General features: G+C 42.1%; 1 protein-coding gene across 1 annotated transcript in view; it reads right to left on the reverse strand.

The window, feature by feature from the left end:
- The window catches only part of LOC117508274 (sodium- and chloride-dependent GABA transporter 2-like), a 527846-nt gene that overhangs the window by 420956 nt on the left and 83851 nt on the right, over nucleotides 1-23039 (reverse strand). Inside the window, 5 exon segments of the mRNA XM_034167957.1 lie at nucleotides 20485-20585; nucleotides 20675-20777; nucleotides 21260-21397; nucleotides 21486-21515; nucleotides 21517-21599. Of these exon segments, the coding sequence (XP_034023848.1) occupies nucleotides 20485-20585; nucleotides 20675-20777; nucleotides 21260-21397; nucleotides 21486-21515; nucleotides 21517-21599 (455 nt within the window).

The following is a 23039-nucleotide window of genomic DNA, read 5'->3' on the forward strand; positions in this document are numbered from 1 at the left end:
GGCCTCGGACAGTGGACTCATCTCTGCTTGTTCTGTTAGACCTCAGTGCTGCTTTTGATACTGTTGACCATAAAATTTTATTACAGAGATTAGAGCATGCCATAGGTATTAAAGGCACTGCACTGCGGTGGTTTGAATCATATTTGTCTAATAGATTACAATTTGTTCATGTAAATGGGGAATCTTCTTCACAGACTAAAGTTAATTATGGAGTTCCACAAGGTTCTGTGCTAGGACCAATTTTATTCACTTTATACATGCTTCCCTTAGGCAGTATTATTAGACGGTATTGCTTAAATTTTCATTGTTACGCAGATGATACCCAGCTTTATCTATCCATTAAGCCAGAGGACACACACCAATTAGCTAAACTGCAGGATTGTCTTACAGACATAAAGACATGGATGACCTCTAATTTCCTGCTTTTAAACTCAGATAAAACTGAAGTTATTGTACTTGGCCCCACAAATCTTAGAAACATGGTGTCTAACCAGATCCTTACTCTGGATGGCATTACCCTGACCTCTAGTAATACTGTGAGAAATCTTGGAGTCATTTTTGATCAGGATATGTCATTCAAAGCGCATATTAAACAATATGTAGGACTGCTTTTTTGCATTTACGCAATATCTCTAAAATCAGAAAGGTCTTGTCTCAGAGTGATGCTGAAAAACTAATTCATGCATTTATTTCCTCTAGGCTGGACTATTGTAATTCATTATTATCAGGTTGTCCTCAAAGTTCCCTAAAAAGCCTTCAGTTAATTCAAAATGCTGCAGCTAGAGTACTGACGGGGACTAGAAGGAGAGAGCATATCTCACCCATATTGGCCTCTCTTCACTGGCTTCCTGTTAATTCTAGAATAGAATTTAAAATTCTTCTTCTTACTTATAAGGTTTTGAATAATCAGGTCCCATCTAATCTTAGGGACCTCGTAGTACCATATCACCCCAATAGAGCGCTTCGCTCTCAGACTGCAGGCTTACTTGTAGTTCCTAGGGTTTGTAAGAGTAGAATGGGAGGCAGAGCCTTCAGCTTTCAGGCTCCTCTCCTGTGGAACCAGCTCCCAATTCAGATCAGGGAGACAGACACCCTCTCTACTTTTAAGATTAGGCTTAAAACTTTCCTTTTTGCTAAAGCTTATAGTTAGGGCTGGATCAGGTGACCCTGAACCATCCCTTAGTTATGCTGCTATAGACGTAGACTGCTGGGGGGTTCCCATGATGCACTGTTTCTTTCTCTTTTTGCTCTGTATGCACCACTCTGCATTTAATCGTTAGTGATCGATCTCTGCTCCCCTCCACAGCATGTCTTTTTCCTGGTTCTCTCCCTCAGCCCCAACCAGTCCCAGCAGAAGACTGCCCCTCCCTGAGCCTGGTTCTGCTGGAGGTTTCTTCCTGTTAAAAGGGAGTTTTTCCTTCCCACTGTAGCCAAGTGCTTGCTCACAGGGGGTCGTTTTGACCGTTGGGGTTTTACATAATTATTGTATGGCCTTGCCTTACAATATAAAGCACCTTGGGGCAACTGTTTGTTGTGATTTGGCGCTATATAAAAAAAAATTGATTGATTGATTGATTGATGATTTCCACTGCCAACGGGTCTGAAGCACACCGGAGCCGCCAAGTCCTGAGTCCCCAGGTGGCCACCGTCTCCAGCTGTCAGACCTGGTACTGCTGGCAGGAGGCAGAAACAGTTAATGGTGGGTGGGTGTGTACACACCCAGTAAACAGTCAGTAAAAACGACCTTTCCTTTAAGTGGGAAAAACACCTCCACCTTTAACACAAGTTCACAGTTATGCAGAGTCAGTCTCCTACTTTTTTTGCAGTTTGGGGTGAGAAGTCAAATCTGTTCACTTCTCCACCATCCACGAACCCGGCAGAAAGTAGCGAGCGAACACCTGCAAACAGATCAGAAATGCGAGAGAGTAACAACGTGCGTTCGGCACGAACACGGCTGAGAATTTACCTATATGGTAGATGATATCTCGGCAACGAGGTGGAGATGCTGTCTGGTTTTTATGGTGATGGTGGTTAGTGGTGAAGATGAGTGACAGCTGGTGTTGATAATGATGAGTGACAGCTGTCACTCCCGGTTACTCCTGCGAGGCGGTTGCGCCCTCTCGTGCCTGAAGCCCGCACTTCAGGCAGGGTGCCCTCTGGTGGTGGGCCAGCAGTACCTCCTCTTCAGCGGCCACACAACACTCTCGTGTTGGAGCCATGATTCATGTCAGTCCACTTGGTGCAACAGCTCTCCAAGGTGTGATCACTCCTTTTTAGATGCAGACCGTGTTAGTTTTGGGGATGAAAATTTACAGGGTGATTCCATAATTTATTCCTCAGAATTGAGTGAGTCCATATTTTTTCCCTCTGCTTGGTCTAAAAAAGTAACCTGTTACTGACTGCCACAATTTTTTTTTTTTTCTTGATTTCTTATAGTGTTTCTTAAAGCCAGAAAGCCATTTGAAATGCCATTTCAAATGGCCATGACTTTAGTTTTGTGTCATGTCTGTGATCTGCTTTTTTTCTGCAAAATTAAACAACTGAATGAACATCCTCCGAGGCCGGTGATTCCATAATTATTGCCAGGGGTTGTATTAGATTCAGATTAAGACTTCAGACAACTTTATCCTAAAAGGGCAATTCATTTCACACCCAATTACCTTAGACAAATATACAGCAATTAATCCACAATTATTACTAGTTGAACGTAATAATGGCACACATCAGAATTTAAGCAACTGCACATATACATTGGATTGTTTATGTACACTAATCTTTGAAACAGTACGTCATCTGAATTGAGGAAATGTGTGTGTGTGGGGGGGGGGCAGCAACACGTGGTCGCACAGCCAACTTGGGGGCGAACGGGGAGCTGCTGCAGCTAAAGCGCACTGCATCTCAGAGGGGGACCGGAGTGGTGTGAGCGGGGCCGGGATGGGGTCGGAGGTGGGTACAGGAAAACAAAGGAGGGGTAGGGGGTGGGAGCATGCGTATCAGTCTCTGTCCATGTGTGAGTGGCAGATGAGTTAAGTTTATGTCAGTTTCTGTCTGTGTGTGCATAAAGTCTGGCGTTGCTAGGCAACAGCAGGCTGGTGGGGGTAGATAGATAAGAAGGGGGAGCCGAATTCCTTCACCAAGGCCGTAGTTCTTTCTGGGGGATGAGCAGGGCATTTGACCTTCAGGAGTCGATAAGACTGCCATGTTGATGTTAGGCGGAGAGATACAGAATTCCATTTACTGCACTACTGCACTCTGTCCAGAGTCCAATTTTATGAAGAATATTCTCCGGTCCTCAACAACACATTCCTTTGCAATGCAGTGATATGCTCCAACATAGTATCCATTTTGCGTTTGAGTTCAAGAGTTAACGCAGTCTGAGATTGTTGCCTTTCCCAACTCATTAATCATGACAGGCAGATGAGGGGATGAGATTTTGGTTGCAGCCATCTTGCTAATATTCCTGTAGGTCAGGGCAGCGCACAAACCAATCGGCGCCAAACCTCCCACCATAAAAGCGAATAGAAATAAATCCTCAACATACAGAGTGGAGCCAAGCATACCACGCTCCATTTCTCTCATTAGGGATGAGTGAGTACACCACTGTCTGTATCTTTATCTGTTCAACCATCTAAATTATCTGTATCAGTATCTGTACTCGTAGTGGGCGTGGCCTAAAGCGGAAGTGGGCGTGGTTTAACCCAAAATAGCTGGGGCTTAAATCAGTACATTATTTTAAGTCTGAAACTGATATGGAATGATCAGTAGTTGCAGTTGTTTATTTGAAACTATTTACAGAACAGCCTCAAAATTGAGATTCAAATCAATGTGTTTGATCACAATAAGAGAACTATTTACAGAACTTTTTTTTTTTATGAACACAGAACATGAATATTCTTAAGTGTATGAATGAATAATTACAGAACACCCTCAGAATTGAGCTTCAATGTTGTAGGACATTAATGACTACTAAGTATGCATGAAGAAGAGTTGTCATACTCAACACAACTTTTTTAATTTTATGATCAAACTGATTTTTTTCCTCAATTATTTATTTTTTTTACTACCTAACATTCTTGGCATTCAGTTAAACAATATTGATAAGGTGTGTGTGGGTGTGTCTGTGTGTGTGACTGTGTGAGAGGGAGAGAGAGAGAGGTTGTTCAACTGACCAATTTATTTTTATGAAATGCAGTGAAAAAGTGTCAGATACCGCATGCAGCCATATACAATAAAAATATTAATATAGGCTACTTTGTGTGTTCAGCTATATGTTTGTAAGTGGTCTGTAAGACTGTTTATTTTTTAATGATCTGTGTTAACTTGGTGATGCATGCAAACACCCAGTGATGGCAAACAGGGAAATAATGTCAGCCTTGTTCACTATATTCTTCTCAAAAACACTACATTTAGTAGGAGCAAAGTTTAACAACTGAATTTATATCTCCAACAAAACGAAGAGCAAACAAACGTTTAAAAAATAAATAAAGAACCGACCGGAGTGGAGACAGTGACTGACGTGTCACGAGCCATTTTCAGCTCTGTCTTGTCAAAAGCACCGCGTATGATACAAAACAAGTTAACCAAGTAACTTTAAATATCATACAAACCGAAAAAGAGGTGAGCTGAGGAAAACTTGAGTACTGAGCCAAGCACACAGAGAGAGAGATCAGTTCCTGTCTGTGTGTGTATCTCTGCGTGAGTGAGCGACAGGTCGGAGCTGCTGCAGAGACACGTGTAGGGAGGGGCAGGCGCTGTGTGTCACTGGTCAGTCACAGAGTGTGAAGACAGTCAGTTAACCAATGACAATTTTCCTTCAGCACAAGCACAGATATTATGCTGCATTTACACATAACGACGACAAGTCACGAATGCCACGAAGTACACATTCTTGGCCGCTGATCACGAATGTGATTATTCGGGGCAGAGGTGTCAGGTTTCCTCAGGAACTGCTGCAACCTGTTACCACACTTTACAATTAATGGCACATGTTGCTGGAGAATTATCAGGAACCATTACGCATGGTCAAGAATAGTCAATCAATCAATCAATTTTTTTATATAGCACCAAATCACAACAAACAGTTGCCCCAAGGCGCTTTATATTGTAAGGCAAGGCCATACAATAATTATGTAAAACCCCAACGGTCAAAACGACCCCCTGTGAGCAAGCACTTGGCTACAGTGGGAAGGAAAAACTCCCTTTTAACAGGAAGAAACCTCCAGCAGAACCAGGCTCAGGGAGGGGCAGTCCTCTGCTGGGACTGGTTGGGGCTGAGGGAGAGAACCAGGAAAAAGACATGCTGTGGAGGGGAGCAGAGATCGATCACTAATGATTAAATGCAGAGTGGTGCATACAGAGCAAAAAGAGAAAGAAACAGTGCATCATGGGAACTCCCCAGCAGTCTACGTCTATAGCAGCATAACTAAGGGATGGTTCAGGGTCACCTGATCCAGCCCTAACTATAAGCTTTAGCAAAAAGGAAAGTTTTAAGCCTAATCTTAAAAGTAGAGAGGGTGTCTGTCTCCCTGATCTGAATTGGGAGCTGGTTCCACAGGAGAGGAGCCTGAAAGCTGAAGGCTCTGCCTCCCATTCTACTCTTACAAACCCTAGGAACTACAAGTAAGCCTGCAGTCTGAGAGCGAAGCGCTCTATTGGGGTGATATGGTACTACGAGGTCCCTAAGATAAGATGGGACCTGATTATTCAAAACCTTATAAGTAAGAAGAAGAATTTTAAATTCTATTCTAGAATTAACAGGAAGCCAATGAAGAGAGGCCAATATGGGTGAGATATGCTCTCTCCTTCTAGTCCCCGTCAGTACTCTAGCTGCAGCATTTTGATTTAACTGAAGGCTTTTTAGGGAACTTTTAGGACAACCTGATAATAATGAATTACAATAGTCCAGCCTAGAGGAAATAAATGCATGAATTAGTTTTTCAGCATCACTCTGAGACAAGACCTTTCTGATTTTAGAGATATTGCGTAAATGCAAAAAAGCAGTCCTACATATTTGTTTAATATGCGCTTTGAATGACATATCCTGATCAAAAATGACTCCAAGATTTCTCACAGTATTACTAGAGGTCAGGGTAATGCCATCCAGAGTAAGGATCTGGTTAGACACCATGTTTCTAAGATTTGTGGGGCCAAGTACAATAACTTCAGTTTTATCTGAGTTTAAAAGCAGGAAATTAGAGGTCATCCATGTCTTTATGTCTGTAAGACAATCCTGCAGTTTAGCTAATTGGTGTGTGTCCTCTGGCTTCATGGATAGATAAAGCTGGGTATCATCTGCGTAACGATGAAAATTTAAGCAATACCGTCTAATAATACTGCCTAAGGGAAGCATGTATAAAGTGAATAAAATTGGTCCTAGCACAGAACCTTGTGGAACTCCATAATTAACTTTAGTCTGTGAAGAAGATTCCCCATTTACATGAACAAATTGTAATCTATTAGACAAATATGATTCAAACCACCGCAGCGCAGTGCCTTTAATACCTATGGCATGCTCTAATCTCTGTAATAAAATTTTATGGTCAACAGTATCAAAAGCAGCACTGAGGTCCAACAGAACAAGCACAGAGACGAGTCCACTGTCCGAGGCCATAAGAAGATCATTTGTAACCTTCACTAATGCTGTTTCTGTACTATGATGAATTCTAAAACCTGACTGAAACTCTTCAAATAGACCATTCCTCTGCAGATGATCAGTTAGCTGTTTTACAACTACCCTTTCAAGAATTTTTGAGAAAAGGAAGGTTGGAGATTGGCCTATAATTAGCTAAGATAGCTGGGTCAAGTGATGGCTTTTTAAGTAATGGTTTAATTACTGCCACCTTAAAAGCCTGTGGTACATAGCCAACTAACAAAGATAGATTGATCATATTTAAGATCGAAGCATTAAATAATGGTAGGGCTTCCTTGAGCAGCCTGGTAGGAATGGGGTCTAATAAACATGTTGATGGTTTGGATGAAGTAACTAATGAAAATAACTCAGACAGAACAATCGGAGAGAAAGAGTCTAACCAAATACCGGCATCACTGAAAGTAGCCAAAGATAACGATACGTCTTTGGGATGGTTATGAGTAATTTTTTCTCTAATAGTTAAAATTTTGTTAGCAAAGAAAGTCATGAAGTCATTACTAGTTAAAGTTAATGGAATACTCAGCTCAATAGAGCTCTGACTCTTTGTCAGCCTGGCTACAGTGCTGAAAAGAAACCTGGGGTTGTTCTTATTTTCTTCAATTAGTGATGAGTAGAAAGATGTCCTAGCTTTACGGAGGGCTTTTTTTATAGAGCAACAGACTCTTTTTCCAGGCTAAGTGAAGATCTTCTAAATTAGTGAGACGCCATTTCCTCTCCAACTTACGGGTTATCTGCTTTAAGCTGCGAGTTTGTGAGTTATACCACGGAGTCAGGCACTTCTGATTTAAAGCTCTCTTTTTCAGAGGAGCTACAGCATCCAAAGTTGTCTTCAATGAGGATGTAAAACTATTGACGAGATACTCTATCTCCCTTACAGAGTTTAGGTAGCTACTCTGCACTGTGTTGGTATATGGCATTAGAGAACATAAAGAAGGAATCATATCCTTAAACCTAGTTACAGCGCTTTCTGAAAGACTTCTAGTGTAATGAAACTTATTCCCCACTGCTGGGTAGTCCATCAGAGTAAATGTAAATGTTATTAAGAAATGATCAGACAGAAGGGAGTTTTCAGGGAATACTGTTAAGTCTTCTATTTCCATACCATAAGTCAGAACAAGATCTAAGATATGATTAAAGTGGTGGGTGGACTCATTTACTTTTTGAGCAAAGCCAATAGAGTCTAATAATAGATTAAATGCAGTGTTGAGGCTGTCATTCTCAGCATCTGTGTGGATGTTAAAATCGCCCACTATAATTATCTTATCTGAGCTAAGCACTAAGTCAGACAAAAGGTCTGAAAATTCACAGAGAAACTCACAGTAACGACCAGGTGGACGATAGATAATAACAAATAAAACTGGTTTTTGGGACTTCCAATTTGGATGGACAAGACTAAGAGACAAGCTTTCAAATGAATTAAAGCTCTGTCTGGGTTTTTGATTAATTAATAAGCTGGAATGGAAGATTGCTGCTAATCCTCCTCCTCGGCCCGTGCTACGAGCATTCTGACAGTTAGTGTGACTCGGGGGTGTTGACTCATTTAAACTAACATATTCATCCTGCTGTAACCAGGTTTCTGTTAGGCAGAATAAATCAATATGTTGATCAATTATTATATCATTTACCAACAGGGACTTAGAAGAGAGAGACCTAATGTTTAATAGACCACATTTAACTGTTTTAGTCTGTGGTGCAGTTGAAGGTGCTATATTATTTTTTCTTTTTGAATTTTTATGCTTAAATAGATTTTTGCTGGTTGTTGGTGGTCTGGGAGCAGGCACCGTCTCTACGGGATGGGGTAATGAGGGGATGGCAGGGGGAGAGAAGCTGCAGAGAGGTGTGTAAGACTACAACTCTGCTTCCTGGTCCCAACCCTGGATAGTCACGGTTTGGAGGATTTAAGAAAATTGGCCAGATTTCTAGAAATGAGAGCTGCTCCATCCAAAGTGGGATGGATGCCGTCTCTCCTAACAAGACCAGGTTTTCCCCAGAAGCTTTGCCAATTATCTATGAAGCCCACCTCATTTTTTGGACACCACTCAGACAGCCAGCAATTCAAGGAGAACAGGCGGCTAAACATGTCACTCCCGGTCCGATTGGGGAGGGGCCCAGAGAAAACTACAGAGTCCGACATTGTTTTTGCAAAGTTACACACCGATTTAATGTTAATTTTAGTGACCTCCGATTGGCGTAACCGGGTGTCATTACTGCCGACGTGAATTACAATCTTACCAAATTTACGCTTAGCCTTAGCCAGCAGTTTCAAATTTCCTTCAATGTCGCCTGCTCTGGCCCCCGGAAGACAATTGACTATGGTTGCTGGTGTCGCTAACTTCACATTTCTCAAAATAGAGTCGCCAATAACCAGAGTTTGATCCTCGGCGGGTGTGTCGTCGAGTGGGGAAAAACGGTTAGAAATGTGAACGGGTTGGCGGTGTACACGGGGCTTCTGTTTAGAACTACGCTTCCTCCTCACAGTCACCCAGTCAGCCTGCTTGGGATCTGCCAGGGGGGAACTAACGGCGGCTAAGCTACCTTGGTCCGCACCGACTACAGGGGCCTGGCTAGCTGTAGAATTTTCCACGGTGCGGAGCCGAGTCTCCAATTCGCCCAGCCTGGCCTCCAAAGCTACGAATAAGCTACACTTATTACAAGTACCATTACTGCTAAAGGAGGCCGAGGAATAACTAAACATTTCACACCCAGAGCAGAAAAGTGTGGGAGAGACAGGAGAAGCCGCCATGCTAAATCGGCTAAGAGCTAGTAGCTACACTAACCTAGCGGATTCCTAAAAACACGCAAAGTGAATAATTTAGAGGTGATTCAGCAGAAGGAGTGCTTTAGTTAAGGCACGTAAAGATTACACTGGGAAACAAATCGTAATCTAGATAACTAGATCAATCTAACTGCGCAGATTAAACAGCTAACAGATACAGAAAAACACCGCTGTGCTCCGGAACAGGAAGTGATACAATACCGCAGTGAGAGCCAACCACCAGTAGAGGCAAGCAAGAGATGTGTGTTCCAATAGTGTTCCATGTTGTTGCGCACTATTGCGTGTAGTTGGGCCCTGTGCCATAGAGTGGCGCAGAGAGGAGGAGGAGGAGATGGACAGACCCAGATGTGTGGCTTCATGCAGCTCTCGTCTCGCCCATTTTCCCAAATCACATTCAGCAGGTGGAACACTTGCAGGAGCATGCTGAAGAGCACTGAAAGTAGACTTTTAGCCGACTTGGTGTCAGCAATCAAACTGAATGCGATGCAGCAGGGTTTAATTGTGCACACAATTCTTCCTCCGCTGGACTGGAGGAGGTGCAGAGATGTCTGGCTGCAGGTGAGTCTCCTCTCGCTCCTCTGGTTGCTCAGACTCGTTCTCCCACTCATCGGTTACAACAGCAGGTGGAACACCTGCAGGAGCATCCTGAGGAGCTTCAGCAGGAACTGTGGAATGACATTTGGAGCCGAGTTTAATTGTGCGCACGTGACAGAAAACTGATTTGTCGTGGCGCGCAGTGAAATGTGACGCCGCATTACAAGTCATGTCAAAACTTCACAGTTTCCATGTCACTTCATAATAATGCGTGACAGTTAGAGCTCCAAGAACCATCACAGGAACCACTACGAACGTTGTTCTTTTAAGGATCAATGCTCATCAAGACGGATCAATATGCTCAGTTGCGACCTCCACGACGTGAGACGAAATGAGGACACAAATGGTGTGTGACATTCGTGGAAGATTTTTTTTTTTTGACAGGCAAAAACATGCTCCATGAATATCAAGAATATCACGCACCAACACGCACTATTAAGAAACCTATTCAGATGCGTTAAGTCACATTAAGAATGTCAGGAGTGTGTCACGAATGACAGAAAAATTACATTCGTAACACATCTTGGTTATGTGTAAACGCACCTTTAATGAGTTTTACTCGTATCATGCTCGTACTCATCAAAAATGCTTTATCCATACCGGCTACTCGTCTGAAAGGAGTATCCGGCTCAACCCCATCTCTCAGGCGTCGAGAACATAGCCCGCTGGGTAGCTTCCATCAGGGCACGCAGGGTCACCCAGCCCTGATTTTCTTGTCGAAGAAAGGTGTCAATAGCATTGAGAGACCAGCTGATCACTTCCATGGTTAATGTAAAAATTAATTTGAAGAATTCACAGAGTGGTGAAGCTGGGACTTTGAAGGTCGGAGCAGAAATAGAGAACAGAAAAGGAGGAGAGGGGAGGAATGCAACCACCCTTGCCGGAGTCCCAAGCTGAATTAAGTTGCATTATTATAGAGTGTAGATGATGGAATCCCTAAATTCCTTGCAATTGAACATTGAGAAACATTGTTTTTAAACTGTTGGACTGTTTTTTCACGCAGTTGTTCACAAAGTGGTGATCCTCTCCCCGTCTTTGCTTGTGAACGGCTGAGCCTTTTGGGGATGCTCCTTTTATAACCAATCATGACATTCACAATAAGCAAAGTGCACATCTCGGGCCGTGCGGTGCATTATGGGTACGCTAAATTTTTCACCTACCAATCCACATTCAAAGATGGCGGAAAGCAATGAGGAGTGCTATGATTTGGACCATTTCAACTGCTGAAAAGTTGACAATTTAAAGTGTTTTTGAAAACTCAGATTGCCTGTTACAACCAAGGACTGCATACAGCAGTAGACAGAAAAGGAAAGAAATGCTGGCTGCCCTTGCGTATGCTGCATTGGTACAGAAACTACCGTCAGTGCTGACAATGGAGGAAGAGAGAGCTGCAGTCAAAAATGACTACCAGTCCTTGTTGATAGTTGGAGACAAACAAATTTCTGACCCCTTGAAGGCAACTGACTGATGGTCAGACGAAGTTCAGGGTCTGAAACTGTGGCCACCTTGCATGTTGGCCGATATTGCAGAATATTTGCTGAGCAGGGATGAGAAATTGCTACTCCACCAGATTCGTAATGACTACAAGGAAGGTGGGTCTCACATATAACCGCTTTGGTGTCACGTTTGTTTGATAAGTTGACAGACATACAACATACATGTGCATGCATGCATTTCATTTATAGAACATGTCAATATTACAATCAGAACAGAGAAGTTTCAGAAGAAGTCGGTTTCAGCATTTTATCCGGATATTCCACTGTTAAAGGAGATTTTTTTTAATGAAAGACGTGCAGATGGATTGCAGTGTCGGGTCGCAGCCGCCGCGATGCTCCGCCACAGGAAAAACACCTCTGTTGGAAGCCTTAAGGACAAGTTGGAACATGTCCAGCTGTTAAACAATTTCTCATATACTCACTCCACTGAAAGCCATCAAAAGCCGCCTGGATTTTACAAATGGTTATCAACATGGAGGTGTTTTTCCTGTGCCGCCGCACCGCGTCGGCTGCGTCCCGACGCGCGGACCCGTCCACACGTCTTTCATTAAAAAAATCTCCTTTAACAGTGGAATATCCGGATAAAATGCTGAAACCGACTTTTTCTGAAACTTCTCTGTTCTCTCACGACGTCCTGGATCAATAGAGCCTGAAATGTGGAGGTTTTCAGCTTGAAACAGGCTGACGATGGCGCCTGAGAGCGCTGCGCGACGTCTCGCACCGTGGGAAGTCCTTAAAGCGACAGAATCACCTCAAAATCTCTCATCAGCCGTTAAAATTTTCACTGAAAACCAGCTTAATTTTTCGAACCGTGTCCACGTCGATGTGTCTCACAGGTTTAGAAAAAATTTTGATCAAACAAAGTGCCAGTCTCTCAGCAACTTCTCAGACAAAAGAATTCCGACGAGGGGCTGGACGACTCCTCCCACAAGGAGTGCTCACAGGCGAATGACGTCACCGACAGGCGTGGAAAAACTCATGCATGTGCACGAGGGTTCAAGCATGTCTGACATAAAAACATATGAATGAAATCCATATAGTTTTTGAAAAAAATAAAAAGGACCTATACTTTATTGACAGCCCTCGTATTTTCCAAGACATCGGCCTGATGGCAACGCTGTGATTGGGTAGAGCTGAGCTTTCTGGCTCTTGTCAGTTGTCTGTGCTAGAAACCATATAGTAAACTGGAGCTTCCAGCAGGGGGCAGGATGCTGAAAGACAAAAGTGCTGATTCATTGTTTGGGTCTCACATTTTGATGCTTCCAAAAGCAATTACCGTGTTAAAACTCAGAATCAGCTTGTTAGTAGTTGCAACTATACTGGAGACAATACTGGAATTTATCGGTTACCTGTAACTTCCGGGTGGTTTGTCGTTTTATCTTTATCAAAGATAACTTTTCAGTTATTTGATTATCTGTTATCAAAGTTAAGTTTTTGGTTATCTGTGCCCACCACTGCCGCTAACGCTTACTGTATACGAAATTCAGTGGCAGCGGCGGTGTGTTTGGTAGCTTGAATTTTTGACCCCGTTTCACCCATGCATGTGCAGATGTTTTGCGCACTTCGCTTATTAGTGTCCTCAGTTCCCAAATGCTTACCGATTGTAGTTAGAAGGAAAGGTGATGTAACACAGTGATAAACATACCACTGTCTCAGCTTTTTTGAAACGTGTTGCAGGCATCCATTTCAAACTGAGCAAATATTTGCACAAAAACAATAAGTTTATCAGTTTGAATATCTTGTCTTTGTGGTGTATTCAGTTGAATATAGGTTGAAGAGGATTTGCGAATTATTGTATTCTATTTTTTTTATTTACATTTCACACAACATCCCAACTTCATTGGAACTGGGATTGTAAATACAGTGGAACAAATAAGTATTTGTTCCACTGTTGATTTTTCCCACCTACAAAGAATGGAGAGGTCCGTACTTTTTATCGTAGGTACACTTCAACTGTGAGAGATGGAATCTAAAATCTAAAAAAAAAAATAAATAAAAAAAAATAAATAAATCATAAATAATTAATTTGCATTTTATTGCAGGAAATAAGTGTTTCATCACCTACCATCCAGCAAGAATTCTATCTTTCACAGACCTGTTAGTTTTTCTTTAAGAAGCCCTCCTATTCTGCACTCTTTACCTCTATTAATTGCACCTGTTTGAACTCGTTACCTGTATAAATGCACCTGTCCACACACTCAATCACACTCCAACCTGTCCACCATGGCCAAGACCAAAGAGCTGTCGCAGGACACCAGGGACAAAATTGTAGACCTGCACAAGGCTGGGATGGACTACAGGACAATAGGCAAGCAGCTTGGCGAGAAGGCAACAACTGTTAGTGCAATTATTAGAAAATGGAAGAAACACAAGATGACTGTCAGTCTTCCTTGGTCTGGGGCTCTGTGCAAGATCTTGCCTTGTGGGGTAAGGATGATTCTGAGAAAACCCAGAACTACATGGATGGACCTGGGGCCTCATGTGCAAAGACTTGCGTTGATTTTCTACTAAAAGTTGATGTACACCAAAACCCTGAACCAGGCTTAAGCACAAATATATTCACATGTATCAAAGTGAATGTAGGCATGAATCCACACATGTTCGGTTGTGCAGCCCACTGAATGTGGAATTTGGCACACGGGCACAGGCACCAAACTCCTCCCTGGTTATGTCTCTATCTGGAATATGCAAAATTTATTCAAATAAATTGGTATGTCCTGCTGACGGCACATAAGTGTGGAGTGTTGTGTGTTTGATCATGCCTGCCATTGTCCTCGGTGTTGTTGAGTATAAAAAAATACAAAAATGAAAGCTGTGGTTAGCTCGCCATTCTCTCAGCTTGCTGTAATGTAAACCGGAAATGAAATAAGTATGTTTGTGTGTGTAATTGCTGAATTGAGCTACCCACACACACTGAAGTAAAAAGATATTAGGTGCACGGCGGCTGACAGTGTGTGACATTAACATTACACGCGCTTTTATTGACAAATACTGAACGAAAAAAAAAAAAACGAATAATAAAAAAAACACATTTGAGTGCGCACATGCCCAAATGTGTCCACGCTGGTTTTCGTTGGAACAATTACACGGATAAATTATTTAACCACCAAGCAGCCATCCATCACGCACCGTGCAGCCTCCTGCCTGATGCGCATTTGAGTACCACAGATGATTGAACGTTGATGGAATGATGTGAACATGAATTTGTTTACAAAAACAAATTCATTCATGTGATGGCGCCTTCATAGCAATATCTATGCAGTTAATAGCTCCGATTACATTCTCTTGCTACAAAATGTGTTGCAATGTTGGAATGTACCTGGATGAGATTCAGATGATGTGTTCCACACAGCTGGCATGGCTCGGTGCAAGGTTGACTGGCACACGCCTGACCGATCAGCCAGTTCATGCTGGAATGCCCTGATGCCAGGAAGCCAGCGTAGTCAGCACCTGTGTGGGCACAGACAACCCCTGGCTCCTCGCCATACTGCGCTCTGGGCCGGCCACAGTTCTGTGCACAACTCCAGTAAACAGTGGCCTTGGTAATCAAAATCGGTTTATGAGGCAATTATCGTCATTTGCAAGTAAATCCTCACGTTCCCTGAGTACATGCTCACGTCAGTTTGCACCATTTACAAGGTCACGCAGCCATTGTTAGTGCCATTTTCATGCATCATTTTGCGTATACTTTTATATCCATCCATATGGATATAAAAGTATGGAGGCCAGACTACCTGATATTTTATCTTTGAGTCTAGAGAATGCTAAATCAGTGGACAGCCTTGCAGATAGTCTAAATTTAGCACTTAAAACTACACTTGATAAGATTGCACCTCCTCTTTTAAGGTCACGCCCTCCTAAGGCACAGTCACCTTGGTTCAATGATTATTTGCCTGACCTCAGGCAGAAGGCTAGAGGTTTGGAATGGAAATGGCGTTCTAAATTAGAGGTGTTCCGCCTTGTGTGGGGGGATGCTATTTTAGATTATAAGCATGCACTACTGGCCACGAAGCGGGCCTATTACTCTGATTTGATCAGTAAAAACAAACATAACTCAAAGTTTTTGTTTGACACGGTGGCATTTCTGTATGATGTACCAGAGTGTTGTCTGATGAATTCAGCGGTTGTTATCCATTATTTTAAAATGTGATTTACCTGTGTTACTGGCAGGAGCTGTGACATGCCTGGCTCGCTCCATGCCTGATTCCCCCGTTGTCATGTCAAAGAGAGACTGGCAGCAATAAACCATGCAGAATTGGTCAGCTTGTGGTGTTAAGGGTCTTTCAAATTGAATACGTCAGGCTAATATGTCAACGCTTCCCAGTCCATAGGATGCGTTCCAACGCGTCGTGACATCAAGACGCTTCGCTTCGGAAGCGGCAAGGGAGTGGAGATCGCTATGTCACACTCTGGCTGTTTTCACAACCTGAAAAAAGTTCAGCGATCGCCATCTTGAATTTGCGTCGCCTGAACCACAAAAAAGCTTTAAAAAACAGCAGAACGATTCTCCCATCACCCTGCTGGGAGAAGCTTTTGTTCAGCTACTTTTCGGAGTGACGCCGACTGAGGGAGGACTGACGACTTGGTGGGATATCAATCGAACCACAACAGCGGGCCGACCCGCACGGAGAAGCCGGCCTTCAGGCATCATCACTGGGCAGACCGAGGCAGGCAGCCGGGTGGATGGAGCAGACCCACTCAGTCCGAAATCTCCCACTTTTTGGATATATGCGAAGTCCCAGTTTGCCCAACGGAGTTTAGTTCTATTAAAGTTATATTTATCGAGGTGAGAATAATATTAAAATAAAACATGACATTTGCACTGCTGTGAAGGTTTATTGATCGGCTAACATTAGCTTAGCCTTTTAGCACAGTTGATCTGAGTGAACGCTGTAATTTGTAAATGGTTCAGTCTTTTTTATTTTTACCAAATAAAGCTACAGCTTTTTTCAGACACCACAGAAGCTCAATTTTAAAAAACTTTTTTTTTCTGGCCTTTTTTTTTTCCATCGTTTTTTCCAATTTTTTTTCCTTTTTTATATATATAAACTGTTTAGTGTTTCTTTATATTTAAAGAAATATTTTTATTTGTTCCAATCAGGAACATTTGCTGTGCAGACAACCAAACTTCCATTGATGAGCTGAACACCATGAAGTCCAGTTGAAAGAAAATATCTCTGCTCTTCAAAATAGGACAAAGATGTCTTCAGCAACACCACCAGAGTTCAAAGCTGCATAACAGACCTTCATCTGGTCCCGAGAATCCATCATAACATCACCTGCTTTTAAATAAAAGGCTCTTTGAACAGCAACTATTTTATTATTTTTTTAAAAAGCTGTTTCATTTTATATTTTAACAATAAATGAACGGATCATTAAAAATGTTCACGAATCAAAGTCAAAAGACATTTGCACAGGTAGAAGCTCTCCACTTATTGTGCTCAAATTCATATTTTAGAAATGACTGTCCTGATAACAACATTAAAGGCAATTACATATTTTGACAAAATTACAAGTTGAAATGACTAAAAACAAAAAAAAATTCATCATGAAGTTTATGTCACAGAAATCCTCCTTACCAATCCACTGTAGTCATTGTTAAATTATTTCCTGTTGCATTTATAATAACATTGTATTTATTTACAGTGTCTGTTTTTCTGGTTGAAATGAGATATAAATCTGCCAAAAAAAAATGTACAAGTTTCCATGTTATTTTATTTGTCTAAAAATAAATGTCCAAGGTTCCTTATGTTAAACAAGAAATTATCTAATCTGAAATAACAGGTGGTTTTAATTTATAGATGAAAGGTTTCTAAAGAACCATTTATTGATTTATTTCGCTATTTTAATTACAAGTGTTCTAAACTTTTTTTTAACAGTAATCAGACATTTTGAGGTAAAACAACAAAAAACATTTCTAAGGATTTTTCTTCAGAAAACTGCTCTATAAATGAGCAGTCCTGTCACACGTTTCTGTTTTGTACAGATCAGTGGTTTCTGCCACCAGTCTTCCATGTTTTGGCCCGACGCGTTGTTCCTATTGGACAGCGCGAAGCTATGTCACCTCAGAGCATCGAAAGTTGGATTGGGTTGAACTTTGAAAGCTTCAGCCTGCCGACTAGCGGCAATGCACGCTCCTGTCAAAAGCGTCGGTTTAGCTCGGCTTTTGACGTGACGCTTCTGACATCTAAAAAGCAACGTGTCTCTTTGAAAATAATGCTTTTTAGACCGATTTTTGACGCATTTGACGCTTCCGACGTGTTCAGTGTGAAAGGGTCATTACTCATTAATCCAACACAATGCAGAAGAAGGAGATCAGACCCTCTCCTTTACAATCGCAGTACACACAATTGCACAGTTCAGCAAGATGAAGACTTCTGATGGCCAAGTCCAGGAAGTTATTGAATGCTTAGATATTTGTGTTGATCCAGGACAGTGGCAAACTGACTTCTCACCGAGCTTCTCAAGGCTGCAATAGATGAAGCAAAATCAGACCTCTGCAAGTCACATCTGCTTTTCCTCCAGGCATATCCTGTCCTCCAGTTTTACTGCAGTCCCTGTGACCCTCTTAGTGCCTGTGCATGCCTTAAGCCCTTCTTATTTTGGAAGCATCTGTACCTCTGCTGCTGCCTTATTTGCTACTCATCATCACCAGAACTGAGGGTCTTCACTCCCTCAAATGCAGCACTTCGGTTGGGTTCCTTCCTTATGCTGTTACGGTCCATGTTCACCTGAACACTACATATATTTGCTTCCCTTCCAAATTGCTACCAAAGAAATGGCACAAAGCACAGTCTCCACCTTATCCTCTTCCTTCTCTTCCAACCTTTTTGCTTCCCTTCACATAGCTCCCCATGTTGTCATGCCTGTCACCGTCCTGACAAAAAGGATGACCACATCACCTTCACAACTGTCATTCTCATTGTCACCATCCAATCCCCGCAAACAAAAGCCATGTCATTTTTCAGGAATAAGTCCCAACCACTGAAACAAACAATCCACCAAAACACTGAGCTTCCCAATGCTTGTGTTTTCAGATCTCAGTAGAGTCACGTGCAGTTACAATTCCTGCTTTTGAAATTAAAGTGAAGAACAAAATGTACCTCTACACAAAGACAAAAGTTAGTCAAAGTTGATATAAAGACAAAAAGGACAATACGATGGATGCTACAGGGAACAAAATACCTCTCTAGTGAAGTATGTTCCTGGGCTAAAGAGTAAAATGGCTAATGTGATAAAAGAAGAGCAACAAATGAATTCATTGCTGCTGAAACTCATAAAACAGTTGGAAGTCTGATGAGAATGAACTAAAATATATCAGTGGAGGGAGAACTGGGCGGTTTATTCTTCTGTGATGCGTTACTGCTCTTCGTTCCTCTGGGTCACTGAGCAGTCAGCTGGCACAGGAGGGGAAACGCTAATAATTGGAGAGAAAAAATACATTGTTCCTTTCTAATAATGCAGTGAAAACACTTGGAACTACTAACTAAGGCCGGGTTCACACGGCAGGATAATTAGGCCGATATCGGACCCGATCTTCCCCTTTCGACAGTCTTAAGGACGCCCCGACAATCGTGATGACGCTAAAGATAATCTTATCAGATATTCCTCCCATGTGTGGTGTGTTCAGAGCGCTCTGATCTGCCCGGAAGGGCGTCAGGAGCGCTCCGATCGCAAATCGGGAATATTCAACATGTTGGATTTTTTTGGCCCGATAGCTCAGTGTGTGTTGTGTCCTCCGACCAAAACGAGCACATAGCCTGCTGAATGTGACGTGCAGCCAATCAGAAAGCGAGGTGACAGACGTACGGAGCGGAAAATAAAATCAAAACAGATGTTCTGACTTACCAGAAAGTCCGGTGGTCGCGCTGTCTCCACGCCTTTAAAGAACATCTTTTCTTTTTGTATCGTTTTTTCCCTCTGTTTTAAATAGTCCACAAAGTACCTCCGTTTGTTTACTCTGAAGTCAGTTTAATCTCGTAGAGATTTTGCGAGATTCCTGTCTGAGCTGGAAAGTTCGTGTGTGAGATCTGTTCATGTGTGGTGTGTTGTTTTACCATGTGGCTGAACACCACACACTGTACGACAAACCTTAGAGCTATGAATTTTATCTTCACGTGTGTGGTCTCTCAGGTTTTGGAAACCTAAAGATCATTTTAAAATCCTGTCGTGTGAACCAGGCTTACATGTTGGGCAATCTTACACCCACCCAAACTGATTCAGGAGTCATTTTCATGTCCATTGCCCATCCTGTTTAATTTGCACATGTTTTAGGCTCATCTGTGCCACCCAACGGATGTGATATCTTAAACAAGGTGAAGTTAAATACAGCTAAACTGTTTGTTTATATGGATAATAACAAACATGGAAATACATTTATTGAGCACAGACTAGATTTTTGCCACTGGATATATTTCAATCAGTTAATAATTCTTCAGTGCTGAGGACCCCAGCTACTGGAAAAGGACAACAGACAAGGGTACACCCAGGCATCACTTGATGCAGCAGATGAATGGGTACTTTCAGGATGTTTTCATCAGTTCTGTATTTGTCTGGGTGGTTACCAACCAGGACCCAGGGCAGGTCTGTCGTGTGGTAGATACAACAACCAGTGTCCCGGCACACAGTTTGCAGACCTGATTTGGACTTTATCGGCACCAATCAAAACAAATTCTTATTATAACTATGTCAGTGCTTTCTGTAATGTATTTTATACTTGTCTCACCTGACTGAGGTCCCACTTTCCATGCTCAGTTTATAGAGAGCCCATCCTGGTACAAGCAAAATGGAGGAAAGGGCTGATATCCAGCCCAGCACTAAGCCCATGTTGGATACACGTACCAGTTATTAAAGGTCAGGAGGCTGGTACTTAATTAAGGAACATATAAATGTACCCATAGAACACAAAAGAGAGAATTCAGTGATCAGTAATCCAAAGGTGACATCTGCACAATGAAAGTCCAACTCACCAGTGAAACCAGCGGTGTGAGGTAACACCAGCAGATTTTAAAGAATGGATTTGGGTGCACCCCTGTCATGTCCTTTATGATGACACAGAGTTGCTCTGTACCTTGATAGTAAAGGTTTAACAAAATCTGTAACAACAGGACTCCATTTCAAATGTAATATTTAAGATTATTTGTTAAAACATCGACTTACCAAATACCCAGCCCAGTGCCAAACATTCAAACACGCACAGAAAGAGGATGCAGGCTCCATTACAGGCATAGTAGTCAAACAACTGGAACACATACATTCCTCCCTGGGAACAAACAACAATGCCTGTTAGACACTTTCCGATTAAATAAATTTAGTATTCTACCGGCATACGGCAGCTTCAACAACATAGAAACACATTTCATAACAATCCATGTAGCACTTTGTCTCCTGCCAACCAAAACCACAAAACCAGCCAAGTCTCATATTTTTTCGTCCTCTTGTCACAAAATGATTAAAATTTTCGTGACAGTTTTTTAACTCACTATTACTAACCATACTCCTACCCCCAACCCTAACCTTAACCATAACCTAACCTACCCATAACCACCCCAATGCCCCCCCCCCCCCCCCCCCCCCCACCCCTGCACTTTTAATTACGTGCAGCCATCACGGATGAATTTCTGCTGCCATGATGAAAACTTTGCACTTTTCGTGACAATATATGAACGTATGATTCATGTATATTTCGTGCTGCTGAATCACGGCAATCCGTGAGACTGGGTTGACCAAAACACCAGTACTGACCTCAGTGATCATGATGAGCTGAGAGAAGAACCATGTGAGGCATAAAAGGAGCAGGACAAGTTCCCGCCACCCTGCCCTGCGCATTTTTCTTGGAAACATGTCTGTGATGGAGGTAATCACCACTTCCATTGCAACAAACTGATAACAGGATAAACAAAGCAGGATACACACGTTTATACAATGAACATGATTTTTCAAAAGCAGGTCATGTTGCTGTGAACCTTACCTCTGTGTCCAGACCCAAGAAAATGAGCATGGAAAAAGAAACAGACAGACCAGAGTTGAGGGACAGGCATCATGGCTACAGCCTGGGGGTATGCAATGAACGCCAGGCCTGGACCTGGAAACAGAATGAAAATGGAAGCGAGAGTACTTAGACCATGTCCACATTAGCACAGCAAACCAAAAGCCAAAACTGATCAAAAAAGTCACTTTAATGGCACAGTTTGTCATTAAAATGGCATAAGAACAATCAAACTGTCACAATGGCATAATGCCCCACAACAGCGTAAAGGGCATCTACAAGCACCACCGTTTCTGCCATAACAGGCCAGTGTCAGAACGGCAAAGATTACACCATTTTCAGGTTATTCAAGCACCATATTTTACACTGCTTTATGTCCTCTTTGAAGCCATCAATTTATGATAATAAATACAGTTTTAATTATGTAAGGAATGTCACTGTCTACGGATGGAAAATCGCTATTGTTTAAAGAGTCTCTAAAGGGAGGAATGTTCACTGCACCCCTTTAAGAAAATACTGGAACACTGCTCAACTCTCAGTGTCTACATTATCTCAAGTTTGACATTCAATTGTATTCAATTTGATTTATTTGTATGGTGCCAAATCACAACAATGGTGCCTCAAGGCACCACATCTCATTGTACAAGATGATAACAAGAGGTTGATGATGTTTTATTCTATGCTCTTAATCTGGGGTTGACCCCGTCATATACGATGGCGGAATACAAATTTTATTTAATGATACACAGCTTTTTAATGATATTGGATAGAAACTTACCTTTTTTTTTTTGGCAGAAAAGTACACTCCGCAACCAGCCCTCCTCTATGCTTGTAGTCCTCATAGTAGCTGTGTAATGACGTGTGCAATGTGAGTGTCCAATCAGGAATTGGTTCACCATCACATGGTTTTCTAATATCCAGTCGTAGGGCAGAGCAAAATCACGTGGTGCACCAAAGAGTGTCAGTAGAAGGGATGTGTTACTAGTTGGCCCGTGAATGTTGTCGAAATAAGTCTCTGTCACTCCAATGAGTAAAGCACTGTTACGCATTTGAATGGAAGTGATCAGAGTAAGTGGGCCTCATACAATCTCATGTGGTGCACCAAAGAGTGTGAGTAGAAGGGATGCTTCATTACTTTGCCTGTGAATGTTATTGAATAAGCCTATGGCAAGCTCTCTCGCTGTAAAAATTCACAAAGCACCATTTATGCTTATGAATGGAAGGGGGGAAGGGTGTGAGGAAACATTGTTTTTAGTGCAGGAAAACATTCCAAAAAGAACAGTCAACTCCATGGAAGTGCAAAGTTTGTGATGTGGCTCTTTGTGTAATAGCAGACAGAAATTGCTTTGACATGTGGCATGAAGATCAACAAAACGCATAGACCATTTTGTATATATTGTTCAAAATGTGCATTTGTTTATTGTTGAGAACCTTTATTTTGTACATTCTTTTGTACAAGAGCCAAAACTACCTTTATAAAGTGTCAAAATAGTTGTTTATTATAGTTTGCTGTGTGTTTTGAATAAATGTGTGTGA

This window comes from Thalassophryne amazonica, chromosome 4 (assembly GCF_902500255.1).
Source record: "Thalassophryne amazonica chromosome 4, fThaAma1.1, whole genome shotgun sequence".
Classification (NCBI taxonomy): Eukaryota; Metazoa; Chordata; class Actinopteri; order Batrachoidiformes; family Batrachoididae; genus Thalassophryne; species Thalassophryne amazonica.